Below are 26,220 nucleotides of genomic sequence, written 5' to 3'. Positions count from 1 at the left end.
CAACAGCTTAGCTCTGCTTTATCCTGGCTCCCCTACCAGTTAAAGGGAAACTGTCAGCAGAAATTTCACAATAAGGCTATGTCCGCACGTTGCTTTTTACCTGCTTTTTACCTGCTTTTTTGCTGCTTTTTCAACTGCAGCGTTTAATGGCAAAATGGTTGTGTTCTGCTTTTCAAGCAAAGTCTATGGGAATTTGGGTTTCTTGTCCGCACTATGCAGTTCAAACTGCAGCCTTTTTGTTGCAGAACTTTGGTCAAAAACTCAGCTTTGCAGTAGCCTAAATGCCTATAATCTACAATGACCTCACCGCCCCACCACCGTGCGGAGCTGCCGCCCCACCACCGTGCGGAGCTGCCGCCCCACCACCGTGCGGAGCTGCCGCCCCACCACCGTGCGGAGCTGCCGCCCCACCACCGTGCGGAGCTGCCGCCCCACCACCGTGCGGAGCTGCCGCCCCACCTACACCCCACCTACTGTCTCCTCCCCAAAATCCTTTAGGATGTAAGCCCGCAAGGGCAGGGCCCTCTTCCCCCTGTGCTAGTCTGTCTATTGTAACGTGTACATGTATTCTGTATGTAACCCCCTCATGTACAGCACCATGGAATCAATGGTGCTCTATAAATAAACAATAATAATAATAATAATAATAATAATAAAAGTAAAAGATTCCCCTTCTGCAGCTCGTGGGCTGCATTCTAGAAAGGTTCCTGTTGTTATTGTGCCCCCTTTGAAACCTAAAAAAATACTTTATAAAGTCTTACCTTTTTGTATGCAAATGCGTTTTTATGGTCATGGGGGCGAGCTGTCTGGCGTCTGTTATTCCCCCTCCTGCCGCTTCACGCAGTCCCCCATTGCTCATTTACATACACAAGAACGCCTTCCTCATGTAACTGTCCTCCCGAAGTTTTGCGCATGCCCAGTGCCACTCTCGCGGGACTGAGCACTGTGCAAAGTGTGAACGCTTTTGAGGTGATTGCGCAGGCGCGAGATTATGGGCGCCGCTGTGATTGTCATCAGCAGTGTCATCCAAGTACCCGCCCATAATCTCGTGCCCGCGCTTCTCCCTCTGACAGCACCGCTATGCGCAAGCGCTGGCCATATGAACCATGTTACCTATTACCGCGGGCACGAGATTATGGGCGGATACTTGGATGACGCTGCTGATGACAATCACTGCGCCGCCCATAATCTCGCGCCTGCGCAATCACCTCAAAAGCGTTCACACTTTGCACAGTGCTCACTCCCGCGAGAGTGGCACTGGGCATGCACGAGACCTCGGGAGGACAGTTACATGAGGAAGGCGTTCTTGTGTATGTAAATGAGCAATGGGGGACGGCGTACAGCGGCAAGAGGGGGAATAACGGACGCCAAACAGCCCACCCCCGTGACCATAAAAACACTTTTGCATACAAAAAGGTAAGACTTCATAAAGTATTTTTGTAGGTTCAAAGGGGGCACAATAGAAACAGGAACCTTTCCAGAATGCAGCCCAGGAGCTGCAGAAGGGGAATATTTCATTTTTATTGCGAAATTTCTGCTGACAGGTTCCCTTTAAAGGGAACCTGTCAGATGCAATATGCACTCAGAGCCAGGAGCAGTTCTGGGTACATATTGCTATTCCCTGCCTAACTGTCCCTGTATACGCTAGCATAGATAAAGGCATCTATAGAAAAAGTATTTTTAAAGATCTTATATCTTATGCTAATGAGCGCGGGGACTAGTCACAAGGGCGTTACTTCACTTGGCTAGTCGGCTCACATAGCGTGTTAGTACTCACACAGGGGCGTAATAACATGCTAACATGCTATGTGAGCCGACTAGCCAAGTGAAGTAACGCCCTTGTGACTAGTCCCCGCGCTCATTAGCATAAGATATAAGATCTTTAGGAATACTTTTTCTAATTATCTCCTTTATCTATGCTAGCGTATACAGGGACAGTTAGGAAGGGAATAGCAATATACACCCAGAACTGCTCCTGGCTCTGAGTGCATATTGCATCTGACAGGTTCACTTTAAAGGGAACCTGTCACCAGATTTGGGGCCTATAAGCTGCGGCCACCACCAGTGGGATCTTATATACACATTCTAACATGCTGTATACATACCTCCCAACCGTCCCGGATACAGCGGGACTGTACCGGATTTCAGCGGGTGTCACGATCGTGAGGCTTTTGTCCCGTGGCTCCGCCCACCCGCTCTCTCCCTGTCTGACTTTCTCCCCCTCCTAATGCACATGAGCAGAGCCAAGCGCTGCTTCACTGCTCTGGCTCTTTGGTGCCGCTGTCATGGGTGGGCGGCAGCAGCATTTTCCTGGCTGCCGGCGCTTTAAATCGGTACCTGCAGCTCAGCGTGCACTCACTGCTCTCAGCTGGGCTGCTTGTCTACTGAAGTGCATCTGTGGGCGGAGCTACCGAGAAACATGCTGAGCTCTGTCCACAGATGAAGAGACTGGAGGAAGAGGAGCTGCAGCACCAAGGAACGCTGTATGTGACCCCCCCCACCTACCCAGAGCTGTATGCCCCAACCCCCTCCTCACCAGAGCTATATGCCTCCAGTCACCCCCCTCACCACATCTGTATGGCCCCCTCACCAAATTTGTATGCCCCCCACCAGATCTATATGCCCCCCAGCACCCCCCAGCTCTGTATGCCTCCAGCCCCTCTCCCACCAGATATGTATCCCCCAACCACCCCTCACCAGATCTGTATGCCCCAGCAGCCCTCTCCTCACCAGAGCTATATGCCTCTAACCACCCCCCCTCACCAGATCTGTGTGCCCCCCAGCCCCCACACCAGATTTGTATGCCCCCATCCCCCCATCGGAGCTGTATGTGCCCCCAGAGCTGTATAAGCCCCAACACCAGAGCTATATGCCCCTTAGTAATATCTATGCTACCAGTAATTTGTATGCCCCACAGTAAAGTGTATTTCCCCCAGTAATGTGTATACCCCTTAGTAACGTGTATGCCCCTCAGTGAAAAACACAGACATTCTTCACTGACGTGTTAAACACGCATATGTCCCTTCATACTCCGTGATTCACGGCACACAGTGGTTGTCCATGTGCAATCCATGATACGTGATCCGTACTCTGTGATTGCACATGGACATATACTCACCTGTCCCCGCTCCTGCTCTCCGTGGTGCTGAAGAGTTCCGCGATTCAGCATCCAGCCACCACTCTCTCACCTCTGCAGCTACTTCCGGGCTGGCTTTGGCTGCATAAATGAATACGCATGCCATAATGTGCCGGTCAGGAAGAAGCAGAGAGCAGCTGCTGAATTCAGCATCGCTGGAGAAGGTGAGTTGAAAAAGCTTTTTATTTTAAATGTCCATGTTTTTCTGGTACGTGTTTCATGGATCACACCATAGTGTGGTCTGTGGGACATCAGTGATGCCAGAAAAACAACTGGACATGTTTCTGTGCGGCAATCACGGATACGCATGTACGCCACACGGAGACACGGTCAGTGAAAAATCACTGATGTGTGTGCAAACCCATTGATTATGATGGGTCTGCATAGGTCAGTGATTCTGGTATGTATAAAAACTAGCACATACATACCAGAATCACTGACATCTGAAACAGGCCTAATATGTATGCCCCTCAAGTACTGTCTATGCCCCCAGCCCCTCCAGTGCTGTGTATACTGTAGCCCCCAGCCCCTCCTGTGTTGTATATACTGTAGCCCCCAGCCCCTCCTGTGCTGTATATACTGTAGCCCCCAGCCCCTCCTGTGATGTGTATATACTGGAGCCCCCAGCCCCTCCTGTGCTGTATATACTGTGATATATATATATATATATATATATATGTAGTGTATTTATCACAGGGGAGGATGGGGGTTTTATATATTAGTATATAAAACCCCCATCCTCCCTTGTGATACATACACAGCGGTGTCAGTGTGCACTGTGCGTGGCTAGGTCTGTTAAAGTGTTGCCAAGTGATCACATGCCGAGGAGGAGCTGGACAGAGACAAGCGGGGTAGGTGAGTGCGGCTGCTGCCGGCTTCCCCATATTATTACCTCCAATGTGTGTATATGTATGGTGTATATATCCATGTATGTCAGTGTAGATGACTGTGTATAGATTTGTCTGTTTATATGTATTTTAGGGAATTTGTCTTCAAATATGTACCGTATATGTGCGTATGCCTGTACCCACGATCAGGACTCACTGTGTCCTGGAGGCAGCAGGTCCTGACCTGCGGGGCTGCACGTCTCCTCCGCAGGAGAACGCAGGAGACCGCAGCTGCCTGTGCCCATGATCAGGACTCGCTGTGTCCTGGAGGCAGCGGGTCCTGACCTGCGGGGCTGCACGTCTCCTCCGCAGGAGACCACAGCTGCCTGTGCCCATGATCAGGACTCGCTGTGTCCTGGAGGCAGCGGGTCCTGACCTGTGGGGCTGCACGTCTCCTCCGCAGGAGACCACAGCTGTTTGTGCCCACAATCAGGGTTCAGTGCGCTTCGGTCTCCTGCTGTGTTCTCCCTACGGAGGACGCATGCAACTGCAGCAAACAATTGATATGCTGCAGTCTGGAAAGCCGCTCCGCAGGTCAGTGTTTGCTGCAGAAAAAACAAGCACAGTGGGCACGGGATTTCTAGAAACCCTCCACTGTGCTTGTACTGTACAACGCAGGGTTTTAGACACAGCAAAAACACGCTACATCCAAAATGCTGCAAATACTGATCGTGAGCACGCAGCCTTAAACAATGTGATCAGCAGTGCTGAAAAGGATTGGATGTGGGCGTGACAGATTGCAAAATGGGTGTGGTTAGGGGGCATGGCTTAAAATTGCCGCGGCGCGCTACGCGCACTGCATACTTTGTCCCTCTTTCTTATCTTTAAATGTTGGGAGGTATATATACAGGTTACAGGTATGTGTGCTCCATTATGGTTCTGCTTTTAACTTTATCTAGGAGGCCGCATGGCACATGAAATACAGAATATAGAGTAGGACCCCCCTATTGAGATTTGCCGTGACATTGGCAGGGGTGGCTCAAATAATTGATCAATTATTTGCTAAAAATCTCATTTATATTACAGTACAGTTGGAATAAATCTGTGAATTTGCACTTTTTATATGATGCATGCCATTTTCAGATCGTGCTGGCTCCCCTCTCCTACTATAGTATTGCTGTATATAGGACAAGCGATCAGACGATCACAGATTCATGTCCCTTAAGGAGACTAATAAATGCAGTAAAAAGTAAAAATAAATCTATAAAAAAATTATGAAAAATAAAGTTCAAATTATACCCCTTTTCTCCATTGGAAAGAAAAATATATACAGTATGTGGTATTGTGGCGAACAGATAAATCTGATCTATCAAAATGTAAAAAATAATGTAACTTTATTCATAAACACCATAAACAAAAAAATTCAAAACCGCCAAAATTCTAAAAACGTCATTTCACTCCACCAAAAAATAAGGCCCACGCAGCTGCTTTTAACAAAAAAATTAAGGTCTCGGAAAATGGCGAAACTATGAAGTTCTGAATTTTTTCCACTATACTGATGAGGATAATCATATTGTCACATAATTTTTTACCAAATTGTGTATGCCTTAAAACAATTCATAAAAAGTAGTGTCAGAATTGTGTATTTTTTTCACACTTTCACTGGACTTGTAATGTTTTTTTCATTTTCCAGGACACTATATGGTAAAATGATCGGTGTCATTCAAAAGTACAATTCATCCCAAAAAAAGCAAGCTCTCATATGTCTACGTACCCATCCGACCATATGTAAAAGCAAAAGAATAAAGAACCGCTTTTTCAACTCCGGTGAGTGCTGCCTTTTTTCTGCCTATTTTGGATATCTCATATGTCTAAGTTATAGCTCTTGGAAGAATGGAAGGAAGAAACGAAAATGTAAACAATGCAAATTGGCTGCGTCGGGAAAGGGTTAAACAATCTGTGCCTGGGGACAACGGGGTTCATGGAACCAGAAAACCCCTTTTAAGTTATTTCATTAGAGTAGGCCACATTTATCAAAGCTGTCCAACAGAAAAATTAGCATTGTTGCCCACAGCAACCTTTCCACGGCAATGTAAGAAATGAGCTGAGCTCCGATTGTTCGCGGTAGGCAACAAAGACAGCCTTTCTGTTCGCAACGGAATAAATAGATCAGGCGGATCAGCCCGATTAAAGTGAATAGTGCTCAGGAGCTTATTGGTTATAGACCAAAAGAAAAGAGTAACAATGATTCTGAAAGGAATAGATGATATGTTTCTAGTCTAATTAATTCTATTTCATATTGAAAACTTCCACCTCGGATGGTGATTGAGCCTGATATGCAGGGGCATCTCAATAAATTAGAATATCATCAAAAAGTTAATTTCAGTAATTCAGTACAAAAAGGGTAACACATATATTATATAGAGTCATTACACACAGAGTGATCTATTTCAAGTGTTTATTTCTGTTAATGTTGATGATTATGGCTTACAGCCAATGAAAACCCAAAAGTCATTATCTCAGAAAATTAGAATATTATATAAGAGCGACTGAAAAAATGATTTTACACTCAAATGTTGGCCTACTGAAAAGTCTGTACAGTAAATGTACTCAATACTTGGTCGGGTAAATGCACTCAATACTTGGTCGGGCTCTTTTTGAATTACTGCATTAATGCGGCGTGGCATGGAGGCGATCAGCCTGTGGCACTGCTGAGGTTTTATGGAAGCCCAGGGTGCTTTGATAGCAGCCTTCAGCTCATATGCATTGTTGGGTCTGGTGTCTCTCATCTTCCTCTTGACAATACCCCATAGATTCTCTATAGGGTTTAGGTCAGGAGAGTTTGCTGGTCAATCAAGCATAATGATACTGTGGTTATTATCAGGTGTGGTTATTATCAGGTATTGATAATTTCCATCTCCAAAAAGCTTGTCGGCAGAGGGAAGCATGAAGTGATCTAAAATTTCCTGGTAGACAGCTACGCTGATTTTGGTCTTGATAAAACACAGTGGACCTACACCAGCAGATGACATGGCTACCCAAACCATCAATGATTGTGGAAACTTCACACTAGACCTCAAGCAGCTTGGATTGTGGCCTCTCAACTCTTCCTCCAGACTCTGGGACCGCGATTTGTAAATGAAATGCAAAATTTACTTTCATCTGAAAACTACACCTTGGACCACTGAGCAACAGTCCAGTACTTTTTCTCCATGGCCCAGGTAAGACGCTTCTGGTGTTCTCTATTGGTCATGAGTAGATTGACACAAAGAATGTGACACTTGTAGCCCATGTAGTGTGGTGGCTCTTGAAGCACTCATTCCAGCAGCAGTCCACTCCTTGTGAATCTCCCCAAATTTTTGAATGGCCTTTTCTTAACAATCCTAGCAAGGCTGCGGTTATCCCGGTTGCTTGTGCACCTTTTTTTACCACACTTTTTCCTTTCACTCAACCTTCCATTAATATGTTTGGATACAGCACTCTGTGAACAGCAAGCTTCTTTAGTAATGACCTTTTGTGGCTTACCGTCCTTGTGAAGTGTGTCAATGACTGCCTTCTGGACATCTGACAAGTCAGCAGTCTTCCCCATGATTGTGTAACCTACTGAACCAGACTATGGGGCCATTTAAAATGCTTAAGAAGCCTTTGCAGGTCTTTTGTGGTAATTATTCTAATTTTCTGAGATAATGACTTTTGGGTTTTCATTGTAAGCCATAATCATCAACATTAACAGAAATAAACACTTAAAATAGATCTTTCTGTGTGTAATGACTCTATATAATATATTCGTTTCCATTTTTGTATTGAATTGCTGAAATAAATTAACTTTTTGATGATATTCTAATTTATTGAGATGCACCTGTAGGTCCATGATGGAAAAAGATGTTCTGCAGTATCTTCAGGACCCTAGTCTAACCATGCTACAGACATCAAGTCAAACAGCAGACAATTATTGTATATTGTTAGCTCATAAAATAAGCAACCAACATTTATTATAACTCTGTCAAAGAGATAAGGCAGTTGTACCACGTTAAATATATATTTTCCTACAAAGTGAAAACAGATAATTACACTTTTTTTATTCAGATATCTGTAGCGAATAGTGAATAGCACGAGCATTTACTGTAGACGCGGAAGTGCTGAAAAAAACATAAAATGACACATTGTGGCATCATAATGAATTGTGCTCAAAAACAAGCTCAGCTCTGTACATATCTATGTGCACACACCATATACATTATCGGTACCACTTGCATTTCCAAAAAGTAATCCTGATGCAGGATGCTCAAAATTGTATTATTTTGATATGCGGGCATGAAAATGTTTTTATTTTATTTCTGATGATGAGCGGAACAAATAAGAAAAACTATGATAAGAAAATGTCTAGTGACATATATTACATGAGCAGAATGTATAAGTTATCTGTACAGAGCAGTACTAACGTCCCTATTCATTATGTCCTCCAGCTCCATTCAATAAATCCCATCAGATAACCACCAATAAGATGATAATTGCTTCCCTGCCTTCTACATAGCATGTTAGCAACGGGCCTTATCGGTGCTTCTTGCGGATGCTGATAAGTTCCTGGTGCACAATGCCAAAGTTTGGCCGTTTCCTCGGATCATATTCCCAGCATCGCAGCATCAGCCTATAAATATCATCTGGACACATATCTGGGGCAGGCAGGCGGATTCCTGCAATCAAAAGGAAATTAAATATTAAAACATAGAATATTGACTGATTTTATCTATAATGTCACCTCAAATTAATAGAAAATAACCTGGTTGTACAGTTAGTTCATAAGCACACAGTTATATAGAATGAAAAAAGACCTAGGTCCATCTAATTCAACCTTCCTCCACCAATTATACATTTTATCACTAAATCATTTATAACTGACAATGTTGTGTGCACTGAGGAAATCATCCAGCCCTATTTTTCCATACATAACACACACCATTATTTTTTTCCTTACAAATTCAGCACTAACCCATATATTAATGTCCATTTACATTAAAAGAGGCATGTATAATCATCTCATACATTTATGGCATATCCACAGGATGTACTACAAAATGTAAATTAAGTGCGGGTTACACATATAACTTAATGTTGCTCTAAGTGGAGTAGTTGGAAATCTCAAACATATGAAAAGAGAGCCCAGGGAATTCTGAGGAAAGGAGATACCACCCACTTCTCCATTAATAGTGATGTCAGGGGTGCCAATTTGATTTTTTATTTTTACTTGGCGGCGTATGAAAAAAAAAATAATGGACAGACCACGTTTTTTACAGACCATTGGAAAACTACTGCACCCAGTAAACTAAAGGCCGCTTTACATGCTGCGATCTTGCTAGCGAGATCGCTAGTGTGCGTACCCGCCCCCATAATTTGTGCGTCACGGGCAAATCACTGCCCGTGGCGCACAACATCGCTCAGACCCGTCACACTACTTACCTGCCTAGCGACATTGCTGTGACCGGCGAACCGCCTCCTTTCTAAGGGGGTGGTTAGTTCGGCATCACAGCGACGTCACTAAGCGGCCAACCAATCGAAGCGGAGGGGTGGAGATGAGCGGGACGAACATCCGGCCCACCTCCTTCCTTCCTCATTGCCGGCGGCCGCAGGTAAGGTGAGGGTCCTCGTTCCTGCGGTGTCACACATAGCGATGTGTGCTGCCACAAGAACGACGAACAGCATCGTACCTGCAGCAGCAACGATTATTGGGAATAGGGGAGCATGTCAACGATTAACGATTTTGCACCATTTTGCAACCATTTTCAATCGCACGTAGGTGTCACATGCAATGACATTGCTAACGCGGCCGGATTGTGCGTCATGAATTCCGTGACCCCAACGACATCGCTTTAGCGATGTCGTTGCGTGTAATGCGGCCTTAACTTATACATTGTTGGATTCAGGGTCTCTTTGTCTACATCATGCTGCTCCCAGATGAGTTAGCAAAAACCTGCTACCAGATTTCGTTTACATTTTTTTCTACAGATTAGACAAAGAAGTGAACTATTTTTATGGACTGTCCTGGAATTTTTGGTCGGTTGGCAGCCCAGAATGATGTGCGTCAGGGCCCTTAAGATAGATAAAGGTCCCATTGGTGAGATCCGCATCTTGCGTACATTTATGGCATAACCACAGGAGATAGAAATACCCCTTTAATGTAGCCACTGCTGTACTATGTACAGGCGGATTTATTATTTACTACATCAGATCACTCTGCAGTGTCTGATATGAAGGATACACTTTCTAGAATACAAATCACTACCGTATTACAGGCTCTGATTTAGGAGGGGCTGCTGGCAGATGGGAGCTCAGAGCTAAGAATAACCCAGCAGGGTTCTGAATCCAGCTCTGCATGGAAGTGAACTACAAGATCAGAAAAGCAAGATACCAATACATGAAATGCACATGGTGATCAAAGGTGGACAGAATAGTGATGGGAATACTGTACCGTGAAAACAATCACATTGATCTCAGTCATGGTAGACTTGTAATTATTTTTTTGAGAGTCTGGCGCCCACCTTATGAGAGATCGATTTTCTGTATTGCTAATTCTAATTACAGAGGACTGCACTTACCTTGTTCTATAGCTTCTCTAGTTTGCTGGTTGCTCATAGCTGTATATGGCACAGCACCAAGAGAGAATGCTTCCCAAAGTAAAATCCCAAAACTCCAAATGTCAGTTTCTGAACTGTATCGACCTGGAACAAAAATACACAGGGTATAACAATCTATGATGACAAAAGTATCCCCACATTTAGAATAAGCATTGCAGAAGTTGTACAATATGGGATAATATATAGATTTCAATGAGCTAAAAGTAGGTACAAAACTAGGACTCTTTTAGCTCATGCTATTCTTGTGTTCAGAATGTGGAGCACATAGTCTATTGAGATGAGCTCAACATCTTATTTCATAGTGTTGAAGGTGAGCAACACTCATCAGATCTTCATATTAAACTCCCACTTATCAGATCTTCATATTAAACTCCCAAATGTTAAAATAAAATTCAGCCGATGGTATCGATGCCGAGTGCGATAGTCCCCGCCCCCGTCGCAGCTGCGATATCTTGTGACAGCTGCCGTAGCGAAAATTATCGCTACGGCAGCTTCACATGCATTTACCTGCCCTGCGACGTCACTCTGGCTGGCGAACCGCCTCCTTCCTAAGGGGGCGGGTCGTGCGGCGTCACAGCGACATCACACGGCAGGCGGCCAATAGAAGCAGAGGGGCGGAGATGAGCAGGATGTAAACATCCCACCCACCTCCATCCTTCCTCATTGCAGCCGGGACGCAGGTAAGGCGATGTTCCTCGCTCCTGCGGCTTCACACACAGCGATGTGTGCTGCCGCAGGAACGAGGAACAACATCGTAACATCGGTCCTTCTGAAATTATGGAAATGACCGACACTACACCGATGATACGATTTCGACGCTTTTGCACTCGTTAATCGTATCAAAAACGATTTACACATTATGATGTCGACAGCGACGCTGGATGTGCGTCACTTTCGATTTGACCCCACCGACATCGCAGCTGCGATGTCATAGTGTGCAAAGTACCCCTATGACATCTGAACCAAGCAAAATTCCTTGTGATTCCAGAAAAGAACATTAAAGCAAATTAATTGCAATTTTGCTTGTGTTTCCACTAATAAATTAAATTTGATTGGATGATACCAGTTATTAAAATGTATAATCACAGGATAAATAGGAGCACGAAGGACCCGATTCATCAAAGCTTTTATGCCAACATACTGGTGTAAAAACTTTAAAACTTGCATAGTTTTGCTGCACTAAAATTTTGCAACTTTTGGCGTTCCCATGCTATTTTTGTCCAACTGCGATAAAGTGGGTGAAGCTGGGATGGAGGGTGCCAATATCCACTTGTCAATCTCATATCGAGTGGCATTGCTCGCTACGCCACAAATCTTACTACAGCAGGGACTGGAGTAGAATTTGTAGTGAGAGGCACAAAGAGATGCATGCCACTCGTCCGGTACTCCTGTCTCATGTAGAGGCATATGCCGCTTCATGATTCATGAGCTTCTGACTCCAGCACATCTCATCAAGACCGGCGTGAACAACATTGGCCTTGATGAATTGGGCCCTAAATGTGGAAAATACACTCTTCTCTCCTTTACTACTATCTTATACACTCCTCAACATTGAAATTACAACGTCAAGAAGGAAAAGTTGTGGAATTCTGAAAATCATAGGATAGATCTATACATGTTAATGATTTGAAATTATGAAAAAATGGGAACAAAGATTTCAAAATATTTTATCTGTAAGCCCCTCACCATACAATTTATGGCTGTAGAGGGCCTTACTGCAGCAGGAGCCTCCCACTTCATTACTGTTAGGAACAGGTGATGAGGAACACTATATACTGCAATCTAGCATAGTCCCAGATGAAAAAAGTGACCCAGAAGACATGAATGCCTGCATTTTCTGAAAGAATTCTACACAACTATATGTAACAACAAAACAGAAAGTCATCCAGTAGGGGCATTTAGTGAGGCACACTAACAATTTTTTTGTCTGGGGGATTTCAATTGAGGGTTTGGGCAGCACACTATTTTTTGCAAAGGTGATGAAAAGCCTAAGTTCAGCTCTGTCTGCAAACAATGTATATTAGGTCTGCGAATTCAGTTTAGATAAGTCTAATGCCCTGGAGAAACATCATAATCGAAATATAAAGAAATACCATAGTTAAGAGCTTCCGGCGCCGTCCATTTGACAGGGATCTGTTTCATTCCTCCTGTGGATGAATATACTCCATCTGCCTCTTCTCTTGACATACCAAAGTCACTAATCTTTAAGACATTTTTTTCGGTCACAAGACAGTTACGTGCTGCAAGATCCCTATATTAAAAAGAAAGACATTGGGTAAAAAGGAGAAAGTGTAGCCCAAGTGTATTGATGTCCCCGCTGCACTTCCAGCGTGATTTGCCTATGGAGTGGATCTCTACAAAAAAAGTATCACTTTTATTGGCCAGCCCAGAGTCCTGATCTAAACCCAACAGAAAACCTCTGGAAAATCCTTGGTGACAAAGTTTTGTTCAAGAAACCCACAACAGTCAAAGAATTGTGGAAGAAACTGGAAGAAAAGTGTACCAAAATCCCATCAGAGCAGTGTGAGAGACTAGTGATGTCCTGTGGCTGCAGATTTATTGGGTGACAAGCCCCTATACAGCAATATCACTACTACTATATCTAAAAATGAGTTTAGCACAAGTAAGACCAGATCCTTCGAGAAAAGTGGCCAAGCTTAGTTGTTGCTAAATCCTTAGCTGGTATGTGGCAGTTAGGTACACCCTTTCATTATCAAGTTACAGATAAAACATTGTGGAAGGTTACATAACGTGAATTTCTAATGCAGAATTATACATCTAATGATTCTGTTGCTGTAGGCAGATACTTTATCATTAGTTTACACTTGCATAATACCTGTGTTGGGTGTCCTTTTAATTTTGAAAACACCCATTAATCAAAGTATACACATTCTGGCTTTGTTGACCCATTTGTACATATTCATTTAAGAACTATTGATTGAATCTCCTCCCAGCTTGCTTGTTTCTATCAAGTCATTGAAGTCTGAGAAACATCAATATGTGGCTGGAGAAGCAGAGAGGTTGTAATTCTCTACAAAAGTTGCTAACAAAATGTAGGAAATAAAATAGGGATAGTCTCAGCACTGCCAGTAACAAACAATAATCTTTATTGGAATATTCATGCAATGCGTTTCAAGGACATAATGTCCTCTTCATCAGGCATGTTCTAACAGAATTACTTACACATTATATAGGATTACAAACACCTGATTACCCATGGGGCGAATTGAATTAAACATTAGCCCTTTGGGTTCAACAGGAGTTACAGGTACAAATACACATTATGCTTGAATACAAAAATCATAAAAATATGAATTTTAAACAAAAACACAAATTGAAAATCTTGAAACAGGTACTCACTAAATTCTGTTACCAATACATTGCAGAGGTAAATCAATAGAGAATCATACCGGATTTTTAAACAATTGATGTGATTTCCTGATGGCCTCAATGAGTGTATTGAAAACACAAAAGAATGTGTTGGTCTGCTGATAATGATTCGCAAAGCCAGATAGCTCAAGTGAGTGTAGCGAGAGCAGAACAAATAAGGTATTTACGGTATATATGTATTTTTACAGTGTATATATATATATATATATATATATATATATATATATATATATATATATATATATACACACACACACACACACACACACACACACACACACACACACACACACACTGGAGATCAAAATTAGAGAACAACACACAATTTCTTAAATGTTAAGGTCATTGTGTAGTCCTATGTAATTACATCCTAACATGAGTAAACTCGCAGTATTTTAAGCTTATTTCATACATTAAATTTATTACAAAGCACATAATAAAAATCTAAATGAGATAAATGAAAAAGAACACTGATCGAAATTGGAGAATACTTTCAGACACCTGCAAGTTATTGATGTTAATCTGGGACCTGGTGCTAATTTCCTTAATTATCTGACAAACCCTATTTAACTGGCAGCCTAATTTTCCAGTTTCCACTGAATTTTCAAAAATGGTGTGCCGTTCCAAAGTGACTGAAACCCTCCGGCAACAAGTTGTCCAGATGAAGGCCAAAGGGGTGACCCTGTGTGCTATAGCAAGAGAAGTTGGTCATTTTATGTCTGTGATTTAGAGAATATTGCATCTTGACAACATCACAAACCCTTTCAAGTCCCCAAAGAAGGCTGTTCACCCTCGAAAGACAAATGCAAGAGAGGCGAGAATAATGCGGGGAATCTCCATGGGTAATCATTTCAACACTGCAGCTGGAATATTGCTTGCCAGTTCAGCACTGAACAGGGTAAGGATCTGTGGCGCCCCTGTGGCTTCAGGTGCCACAGAGTACTGCGCCTCACCCGAGGTACAGTATTCATTTCGGACATGGAGGAGGTCATCGCCGGTAAACAACCACAATTCACCACCATACACAGTTAGTTGCCCTGTCACTGGGAGTGGGCTGGGGTAGAGACATTGGAGGGTGGCCATCCCTAATGTAGTGGATGCTCTGCTCACTAGTCAGAAACCCAGGGGGGAGGAGCTGGACACGGGGAGTAAGGCGACACACACACACACACACACACACACACACAGAGTTTGCGTTTCCCACAGACAGACAGGAAGTGACATTCTGAGGAGAGAGAAGGGAGAAGGAGAGCTCTAGAGGTCCTGGGGACGGGCGGCTGGAGGAATCTGTCTCAGGACCAGGAGTGAGTACTCAGACAGTGACAGACTCAGAACCAGGGAGCTGAATTACAGCAATAATACCTAAAATATAACTTTTAATAATTCCTCTAAAAATAGGGAAGGATCACCTTGCCTATGCCTAAAATTCAATAGGTTGCAAGAACCTCCATATCAACTCAGAGGGCTAGCACACCCTGTAAATATACAATGACATCCACACACAAATTAGTGCTGGCAAATTCAACAAATTTAACCGATGTGGTCAAGATTATTAATGCAAATGCTCACTTAGAGCCCATTCACGAATCAAGACAGTGGCATTAATCACAAACAATACCAAAATACCCACAGGTGTATGATTATTATGCTCCACACTCGGCTAAACAAATCAGCATTAACCAGGGATTAAAAATAGCCAAGTTGTTAACCTGGTTATGTCTGATAGGGAACAATCTCACCCGATTTGCTGGTGTTTTGTCTCCCAATTGCGTTCAGTTGGTCCTCATAATCGGCGTTTCCAAAACGGACCCTCACCACACAGGTCCTGGACCCCTTATGAAGGGACCAACTGTCCTCTCCCAGAATCTCCTTCTCCCTTCTCCCGACGCGTTTCCTATATATCATTCATCAGGGGAGTTAAATGAGGAGACAACCTCTTACTGGGTTAATCAGACGGTGACAGCATATATCTACATCAGCTGTAACTGAACGCAATTGGGAGACAAAACACCAGCAAATCGGGTGAGATTGTTCCCTATCAGACATAACCAGGTTAACAACTTGGCTATTTTTAATCCCTGGTTAATGCTGATTTGTTTAGCCGAGTGTGGAGCATAATAATCATACACCTGTGGGTATTTTGGTATTGTTTGTGATTAATGCCACTGTCTTGATTCGTGAATGGGATCTAAGTGAGCATTTGCATTAATAATCTTGACCACATCGGTTAAATTTGTTGAATTTGCCAGCACTAATTTGTGTGTGGATGTCATTGTATATTTACAGGGTGTGCTAGCCCTCTGAGTTGATATGGAGGTTCTTGCAACCTATTGAATTTTAGGCATAGGCAAGGTGATCCTTCCCTATTTTTAGAGGAATTATTAAAAGTTATATTTTAGGTATTATTGCTGTAATTCAGTTTCCTCATACATATATACCATACCAGTGGCTGTATTATTATCAGAACCAGGGAGTCAGAGGAAAATACGGTCGCTGATGAGAGAGCTATAGCTCCATCAGGACCGGGCGCATAGAAAACAGGGTGCGTAGCCCTAGGCTGGTGGGTACTGCACGTCCCGCCAGCAGAGTCTTCCGGGCAGAGGATTTCAAGTCTTCTAGCCCACACAAAGTGCCCGGGGCACAGCAGCATATAGAGCCTGGAGTCGTGACAACAGAGCGGTACCAGTAAGTGACTCGCACTGCCTGCCAAACGGGACTGAAACGGAGCCATTCCAAGGACTCGGGTCCCAGCGTAGCTTTAAGCCGCAGGGACTCACACAACACAGTGCAGGGAGGACTCACAGAAGTACCGGCCCTGACTTCCAAACTATCTGGGATCGGCTGGAGCCCATGACTGCGGAGTCCAGTAGTCCAAAGGTGGTGACATCTCAGTGAGTAAAGAACTTGAACTGCACCCTCTGTGTTATCCCATCATTGCTGGCGCTCCCATCATCATGCCCCTGCGCCATAAGCGACTACTACTACTCCAACCACCCTCCCTGGGGCCTAGCTCTACCTGTGGAGAGTTGCAACACTTGAGCTGTATTACGATCTACCCCAGAAGAAGGACTTCCCACAGCAGCGGCTAATACCTAGCCATATACCACAGGTGGCGACACGAATAACAACTCCAATCATCTGCATCCCCATCTTTATTGACACCGACAAGGTCACAGAACCAGGCCAGGCCACTGTGACATCCCAAACCGGCCCGATGACGAGTAGTCCTTCCCCAAAGACCCTGTGCGCACATCAGATCCGTCTCGTCATACAGTGTCACGACGGTTAAGAGCATTTGGACTGAAAGCCCACTCTGCAGTGACTAAACCTCTCATTATCAGAAAGCATCAAAAGGCTAGACTCACCTTTGGTGAGGAGCATATTGTGTGGACAGAGGAGAAGTGGTCCACAGTTCATTTTAGTTAAAAAAGCAAATTTAATTTATTTGGGTCTAATGGGAAACATTATGTTCATCGACAAACTGGGGAAACACTGAACCCAGAGTGTGTTAAGAAGTCAGTGAAAGGTGGTGGAGGAAGTGTCATGGATGGGATATGTTTTCTGCAGCAGAAGCTGAACTTGGCAGAGGGAATGCAAGTATGTATCAGAACCTTCTTCAACAACACGTGGTTCCTTACTTGCATTCATCACTCAATCAGCCATCAATTTTCATGCAGGACAATGCTCCCTGTTACACAACAAAACGGGTAAAGCAGTTCCTTGAAACAGAAAACATTGAAACAATGAAATGGCCAGCCCAGAGTCCTGATCTAAACCCAATAGAAAACCTCTGGAAAATCCTTGGTGACAAAGTTATGGCCAAGAAACCCACAACAGTCAAAGATTGTGGAAGACACTGGAAGAAGAGTGGACCAAAATCACACCAGAGCAGTGTGAGAGACTAATGATGTCCTGTGATCGCAGATTTGGTGAAGTCATTCAAAGCAAAGGCCTGTGCACGTCCTACTGATTGGTGACTGTTGTTACTTTCAGAAAATGTACTTATAATCTTTCTCTGTGCTACAGTCATTGTTGTTCTCTAATTATGATCATCACGTTTTTGGCAAAATAAATGTTGATAAACTTTGGATCTTTTGTAAATCACTTTTCTAGGGGCATGGTGTACCCCTTACAAAAAAAAACTTCAAATGTTGATCAAAGTAGATTATATTATTTCTGAAACAAGCAAGTGATCAAACATTGTTCTGTAATTTTGATCTCCAGTGTTTTTTACATTAATTTTATTATATTCTCATGTGTGTTTTTTGTTTAAAAGTCACATTATTATTTTAGGAATTTTGTATTCAAACATAATGTGAAGTGGATAGTTTAAAAAATCAGTATGATTCTTTATTGATCAACCTCTGCAATCTATTGGTAACAGAATTGGGTACTTGTTGCAAGATTTTCAATTTCTGTTTTTTGTTTAAAAATCATATTTTTATGAAATCTGTATTCAAATATAATGTGAATGTGTACATGTAACTCTGCTGAACCCAAAGGGTTAATGTATAATACAATCTGACCCGTGGGTAATCAGGTGTTTGTAATCCTTTATTATATGTATGTAATTCTGTTAGAACATGTCTGATGAAGAGGATATTATGTCCTTGAAACATGTTGCATGAAGATTGTAATAAAGAATATTGTTTGTTACTGGCAGCGCTAAGAATACCGCTATGTTATTTAAACTTATTTCGGCCATATCTCCCAGTGGAGAGCAGCGATAAAGCAGCAGCCAGCTTCTCTAAAGCGAATCCCAGAGTTGTGCCTGTGTAGAAAAGCTGGTACAGGTGAGCCTTTCCACAGAGGGGATACATTATTTTAAATCCTATCGATTCACCCCTTGGAGTACCTCTGTCTTTTCTTCATTCACATGCTTAACAAAAAGTACAGAAGAGACATATAAGCGCTGAAGAGGGTGGGGTGGGGGGGGCAACTAGGAACTTTAGAACAAATGCTCTGCGTTTCCTACCTCCTGGCCCTGTTCACACTTTCCCTGGTCTCTGCCATTTATGCATTATTTTTTAGAACAAATGCTCTGCGTTTCCTACCTCCTGGCCCTGTTCACACTTTCCCTGGTCTCTGCCATTTATGCATTATTTTTTAGAACAAATGCTCTGCGTTTCCTACCTCCTGGCCCTGTTCACACTTTCCCTGGTCTCTGCCATTTATGCATTATTTTTGCCCGATCTGCTCTGTGATTGACCAATAGCTGATTCTGAAAAGACTGAGTATCTAACGGCCCATTTAGATTAGTCAATGTTATGGGAAGGAACGGCAACGACTGATCCATTGAGGACGAGGATGTGGATCCACTGGACAACAGATCATGGGTTTAACCTGCAGGGGCGTAACTAAGCGGCTACCTGGTCTTCTCTAGAGCCTCTGGTGGTGAGGTTAGGGTTGTGCTACAGTTATTTGCCAGGTACCACTTCAAGGCAGTCCTCAAATTCCAGGGAAGCTGACACTGATGGAAACAGACTGCACAGAGTAGGTGCTACTGCCGGGACAGGATTAGGATAACCGGCAGGATGGAAGCTGTTACAGGTGCAGACAGGACTTAATCAGGTATGGATTCAGATTGAGGCAGGAACATGGATTCAGGAACACAGGCAGGTACTGGTATACTGGAACAGATACAAGAATATAGGCTGGCACTGGGACACAGGAACTGATACAGGAACTCAGGCTGATACCGGAACATTGAAATGAATCAGGAGCTCAGGCTGGAACCGGAAATGCATAAGGAATTAAGGCTGCAACTGGAACCAGAAATGGTTTCAGGCACTCAGGCTGAAACCGGGAACCAGTAACAGGATCAGGAACTAGGGCTGGAATAGGGAACCAGAAATGGATCAGGAACTCAGTCTGGAACTGGGAACAAGGAACATATAAAAAACTCAGGCTGGAACAAGGAACAGGATCAGGAATTCCGGAAGGGACTGGGACACTAGAGCTGGTTCACGCACTTGGAATGGGTTTGAGTACGAGATCGTGCTTAAAGGTGAGTACCAAAGCTGGAACAGGATCCAGGGACCAGACAACAGGCTATTAACCACAAGGCACACAAGCTACAGGGGACTAACGTTGCACAGGCACTTCCCAATAGGAGACAGTGCTCTAAATACCTGGTACTACCTAGCAATAAACTAAGGCCACATGAGTTATCACCTGGAACTCCCCAGCAATAGGCTGGGAACACATTAGGGACTTACCTGGTACTTCCCAGCACTAGGCTAGGAACACAACAGGTATGCGTGCACTGCCCTTTTAAGAAGTGGGGAGCATGCATATGCCTAACCCACGTGGAGACTGCAAGGGATGGGAGCCAAGAGTCATGGCGGGTACAGGAGTAAGAGGAACACCTGGGTAGGGCAAAGGAGCGGCAAAGGAGCGGCATGGTGAGTACGTCGGCGTCCCTGACAATTAGTACAGGGAATGCCGGAGTTACAGTTGAGTACGTTGGCATCCCTGCCGGTTAGCGCAGGGAACGCTGCCATTACAGTCAATAATTGTGTTGATAATCTGTTTCCAAAAACATGTAAAACACTCGTTTGGTGATTTCATCATAAATACCAGCATTAAAATCGCCATCAGCAGCACATCCTCCATTGCAAACAGGTGATGTGCTGCTGATAACATGACGCAGTTTCGAGACAAAACAATCATATTAATAATTGTTCTGTGAAAATAAAATTTCACTTAAGATCACCATTGCACGACTACTAATTGATCAATTAACTGCAGCAGTCAGTAGGTGTAAATGCATGTTAACCCTAGAACGCGCAAGCAATTCAATCTACCATAGAAAACAAATGACCTAGCAGGCCTGTGAGGCCCCAGGTATGCGTTCTAGGGTTAAGCTACCAGCAGTGTCCCAGGATGGTGAATAGAGAGAAATGGAAAGGTCTGAGAGAGAGAAGAGAATCGGCAATGTTTAATACAGTTGCTAACGAAAATTAAAGGGGTTCTCTGATCAAAAGGTAATTTCGGCAGAGGACACCCAGGGAGTTAAAATGATACAAGAATACATAAGCAACCCTGCCCTCAGCTCCACACTCCTACACTGCTTGACTTGCAGCAGTGATGTCACCAACCATCAGTAACCTGAGCGCTAATTAACTGCAGGGTCAAGAGCCAATCACTAGCTCCAGTGGTAAATTCACGTCACTGTTCCCAGGATTGCAGAGATTGTTGGAGCGACATCACTGGAGCAGGGAGCGGAGTGTGGGGTTGAGTATGCATTCTTTCATTGCTTTAATTCACTGGCTGCCTGCTGGTGAATTTACCTTTTAAAAAGAGAACCCCTTTAATCACACTCACTGTCTAAATCAACAAAGATTATTGAAGGGTTATTCCAGGCAAAGGTCTGCAGCATGCGTATCTGTCTGTCAGACGCCGCTCCCTGCTTCCAATACTCAATTGTATTACTTTCTTTCAAACGCAAATACATTTGAAGACCTGAGAGCCGGGAATGGCGCAGAGCAGACAAGAGCTTGTCAGTCCCTGCTCTGACATTCAGCAGAGTGATGATGTCCTCATGCTGCTGCTGGCATTGCAGAGGCAACGGAGATGTCGGCCCCGGTAAGCGCTCCATGGAGGAGCTGAAGATTAAATATGTAATACTTTTACATGAGGGGAGTATTGGTGTTACTGCTAAGACACACACACACACACACGCACACACACACATTGGGGGGTATATTGTGAAAGGGGGCACAGTATAGTAAGGGGCATTGGGGAGGAAGAAAGATTATGGAAAGGGGTAGTCAGAGGGGATATATTGGAGAGGGGGAGTTTATGTGGGGTCGGGATGTTATAGAGTGGCTCAGTGTGTGTGGGGTGGGGGGACAGTATGGAGCAGGGCAGTGTGTTTATGGGGGTATTATGGAGAGGCACTGTTGTTGGCATTGTATATTATGGAGAGGGGCAGTGTGTGTGTATGGGGGGAAATAATGGAGTGGACTATGGGTGGGGGTATATTATGGAGAGGGGCAGTTTGGGGGATATTTTGTGCAGGAAGCACAGTGAGTGCTTATTTATTTAAGGGTGCAGCATGGGAGATATGTTTATTTATGGCCAGTATAAAGATACTTTTATTTTTAAGGAAATCGTGTTGGGTAGTACTGATGAAGGTGAAGAAGAGGGAATACTGGAGAGACGAGTTATGGGTATGAAATCTCATCATGGTGTCTGTACTACAAAAGGGATGGGAAAGACTCCAATCAGAGATGTTGTCTATAAAGGTACCTGGATGTAGATTTGTAATTTATTTCTGATACTATGTCTCGTTAATACTGAGAATCCTTACTGTCCACTGTTTGATGATGGCTGATAACAATACCTCTCAGTATCTCGTTACCATTGTTAAGGTACTTAGATGGGTTCGACTCAATTGCAGAGAATAATGGAAGTCAATGGGGAAACTCAAGCATTTTTCGAAAGAGTCTTGTGGAAGAGTGCTTGAGTCCCCCATTGACTTCCATTATGCCAGGTACTTGAGTTGAGCCTGTCCGAGCATCGAACCTGCTCATTCCGAGTACCGAGAACTCAAGCATCTTAGTGCTCGCTCATCACTAACCATAATCATAATGACTTGGAGAACCAGGTTGCTAGGTCATTTTTCTACACAAATAACAGTTTACAAGCAAAACCCAAGAAAAACAATGGGGGAATTCTTTTTTTCAGCATTGCACCACACATGGAATGTGTTCTCAGTTTTCAATTCATTTTACAGCGAAATTAAAGGCAAAACTAAAAATTACAACTTGTCCTTTTGTGATGGAATTAGGAATTAATGTCTTTTGAGGCAAAAAAAATCCCTTTTTGAAGTATGTCAAATATATCACAGGGATTGGTGTAAACTACAATGAGTAAATGAGACATTGTACGTCAATTGTCACTACATTTCACATAGATCCAGTTATTACCATTCATCATTTCATTGATATAAAAGCTGCTACATATGTCTACGAATGAGAATGTGAAGGAACGTTGAAGCCGTACATCTTTATTACTAATATACTGAGCCTGGATTTATGAGATACGGGTGCAATAACTGTTGAGCCTGTACCTGTGAATACAATGTTTGCTTTCCAGGTATTCCATCCCAGCTGCAGCGTTCTCTGACATCCTGATTAGCTCCTTTGTTTTCAGTCTGGGGCTGTCATTCCGTAAGAATGACAAGAAGTCGCCACCTGCAGGAGGACAAAGTTACTGCAGCTCTCAGTTACAATCCATGCATGAAAACACATATCATCTGATCTTAGATCTGAGCTTAAAATATGTCCCATCATCCCATATATTATGTTATCACAGGAGTCAGTAAGATAAGTGAGAAAATAATAATACTATTTTAATTGTTCTTTTAAAAAATAAATAATCAATCAAACTCCCCAATGTTACAGCCAATACCACCCAACAACAAAACATCAATATTTGGAAATGTAGCAACATTATTAAAACTATTTATTTCACTTTTTTATTTATGCCATTGCTTCATAAGCTCACATCCCATTTTATCACCACAATAGGTGTAAGGCTGGGACCACAGGAGCGTATGGCATCGGATGTGATAAGCTAATGACCCCTGGTTCCTGCGAGCATGAGCCGAGTATCATTATACTGTGAGCCGATCCTGTGATCAGATCACAGCTGCGGAGTAGAGGGAGGGACTAATTGCCCTATCTCCTCCATTATGAGCTAATGCGATTATCGCACTGCACTCTGGTGTCATCCAAGTGCAGTGTGATGTTTCACTTGCACCCATAGACTTGTATAGGCGCGAGTGAATAGGGATTGTATTACACCTGCAGCATGCTGCACTTGATTTCTCTGTCCGATTAGGGCTAAGAAAAAAATCGCAGATGGAAATGGCCCTATAGAGTAACATCGGTCTGGGTGGAATGTGATTTTTTATGACATTCTACTCAGCCCGTTTTACTCGTCAAGTGTCCTAGCCCTAATACTGATGGCATATCCTTAGTATCGGTCGGAGTCTGACACCCCATACCCCAGCCGATCAGCTGCTCTAGGTGCTGGCGTGTTCAGCAGGCAACCAAAAAAGCTCATCTCCAGAGTTGCCCCGTCAACTGATAGCAGCCGTGGCCAGGTACTGCACATCTGTCCGCCCATTTGAATCAAAAGGAGGAGGATTTGCAGAATATGGCAGCCACCACTATCAGAAGACGGGGCAGCTCCAGAACTGAGCACTTGTGGTGGCCTATTGCCGGCGGCGGCGGCACAGTGAACAACTGTTTGGTGGTTGTGCTGGGTGTCTGACCCCAGCCCATCATATATTGATGATTTATACTAAGGATATAGGTCATCAATATAAAGTAGTGGACAACCTATGTAAAGACACTGATGAATTTTGCATGTTTTGGAGCCTTTTTCTTTAGCATCTTTTCTGGTGAACCTGACATAATGCAAAAATGCACTTGTGTTATTAAGTGGAGGATCTCAGCATTTGTGCACTAAAAATATGCATTAAGAAATGTTACTTTAATTTTGCAATTAAAACTCCTAAAAAAAAACCCAGGAAAATGCATTAAAAACATAGCAAAAACACAATAATCACAACAGATTGCTATTGCATAATTATGTCAACTCTAGCAGAAAACATAGATTAAATGCCGCTTTACACGCTGCGATCTCGCTAGCAAGATCGCTAGCGTGCGTACCCGCCCCCATCGGTTGTGTGTCACGGGCAAATCGCTGCCCGTGGCGCACAACATCGCTTGGACCCGTCACACTACTTACCTGCCTAGCGACGTCGCTGTGACCGGCGAATCGTCTCCTTTCTAAGGGGCCGGTTTGTTCGGCGTCACAGCGACGTCACTAAGCGGCCGCCCAATAGAAACGGAGGGGAAGAGATGAGCGGGCGGAATATCCAGCCCACCTCCTTCCTTCCTCATTGCCGACGGCCCCAGGTAAGGTGAGGTTCCTCGTTCCTGCGGTGTCACACATAGCGATGTGTGCTGCCACAGGAACGACGAACAACATCATACCTGTAGCAGCAACGATATTTGGGAACTGGACAGCATGTCACAGAGCAACGATAAGGTGAGTATTTTTGCTCGTTAGCGGTCGCTCGTACGTGTCACACGCAACAACGCCGCTAATGAGGCCGGATGTGCGTCACGAATTCCGTGACCCCAACGACATTGCGTTAGCGATGTCGTTGCGTGTAAAGCGGCCTTTAGTCTTCTATTGTGCACATGTATGCTAAAAATGGTTACATACAGTTAAGGGTGCTTTACACACTGTGACATCGCTACCGATATATCGTAAGGGTCACGTCGTTAGTGCCGCACATCCGGCGCCGGTAGTGACATCGCAGCGTGTGACATTAAGGAGCGACGATCAACGATCGCAAAATCGTCCAAAAACGGTGATTGGTGACACGTTGCTCCTTTCCTTAATATTGTTGCTGCTGCAGGCACGATGTTGTTCGTCGTTACTGCGGTGGCACACATCGCTATGTGTGACACCGCAGGAACGACAAACATCTCCTTACCTGCATCCACCGGCAATACGGAAGAAAGGAGGTGGGCGGGATGTTACGTCCCGCTCATCTCCGCCCCTCCGCTTCTAGTAGACGGCCGCTTAGTGACGTCGCTGTGACGCCGAACGCACCTCCCCCTTGAAGGAGGGATTGTTCGGCGGTCACAGCAACGTCGCTGCACAAGTATGTGTGTGTGACGCTGCCATAGCGATGATGTTCGCTATGGCAGCGAGCACCAAATGTCGCACATACAACGGAGGCGGGTGCTATCGCGGTCGACATCGCTAGCAATCACTAGCGATGTCGCAGCGTGTAAAGTACCCTTTAGCAGGTTTTGGTTTTGATAGTTTTGTTCCGGAACTTTTCCAGAATATTTTTTATTAAATTGTATAAAGATATATCTACATTCTTTTAACTCCTTTTACCTGTATTATTTTTAAATCTACATCTGACACAGGTGTAATATGGACATATTTCTCTGCTCTTATACAACGGAGGCAAGTCCTGACCCTACTGTGAGTCAAATGACCCAAAACGAAGAATAATTATGATCTAAGATGTCAGTTTGGGCTTTCAGATCTCTGAAAGAGCTGGCAGTTGCATTTAATATATACCGTATATGTAGAGAAATGGTTCTCAACACAATTGGCCTAAGGCGACATGCACACTGTGTATTTGGTCAGTATTTTACCTCAGTATTTGTAGCCAAAACCAGGAGAGGAACAA

At 43.8% G+C, this 26,220-nt stretch overlaps 1 protein-coding gene across 3 annotated transcripts in view; it reads right to left on the bottom strand.

Moving 5' to 3' along the window:
* Positions 1 to 7,934: 7,934 nt before the first annotated feature.
* The window catches only part of FES (FES proto-oncogene, tyrosine kinase), a 182,190-nt gene continuing 163,904 nt past the window's right edge, over positions 7,935 to 26,220 (bottom strand). For all 3 annotated transcript variants that reach the window (XM_075345888.1, XM_075345890.1, XM_075345889.1), the window contains 4 exons: positions 23,062 to 23,185; positions 12,689 to 12,846; positions 10,557 to 10,679; positions 7,935 to 8,657 (listed from right to left, as the gene is read on the bottom strand). In XM_075345888.1, coding sequence (XP_075202003.1) covers positions 8,515 to 8,657; positions 10,557 to 10,679; positions 12,689 to 12,846; positions 23,062 to 23,185 — 548 coding nt within the window. In that variant the 3' untranslated portion in view covers positions 7,935 to 8,514. The remainder of the gene's footprint in view (positions 8,658 to 10,556; positions 10,680 to 12,688; positions 12,847 to 23,061; positions 23,186 to 26,220) is intronic.

This window comes from Anomaloglossus baeobatrachus, chromosome 4 (genome assembly GCF_048569485.1).
Source record: "Anomaloglossus baeobatrachus isolate aAnoBae1 chromosome 4, aAnoBae1.hap1, whole genome shotgun sequence".
NCBI classification, from domain to species: domain Eukaryota; kingdom Metazoa; phylum Chordata; class Amphibia; order Anura; family Aromobatidae; genus Anomaloglossus; species Anomaloglossus baeobatrachus.
This window is presented reverse-complemented; position numbering and strand designations above follow the sequence as displayed.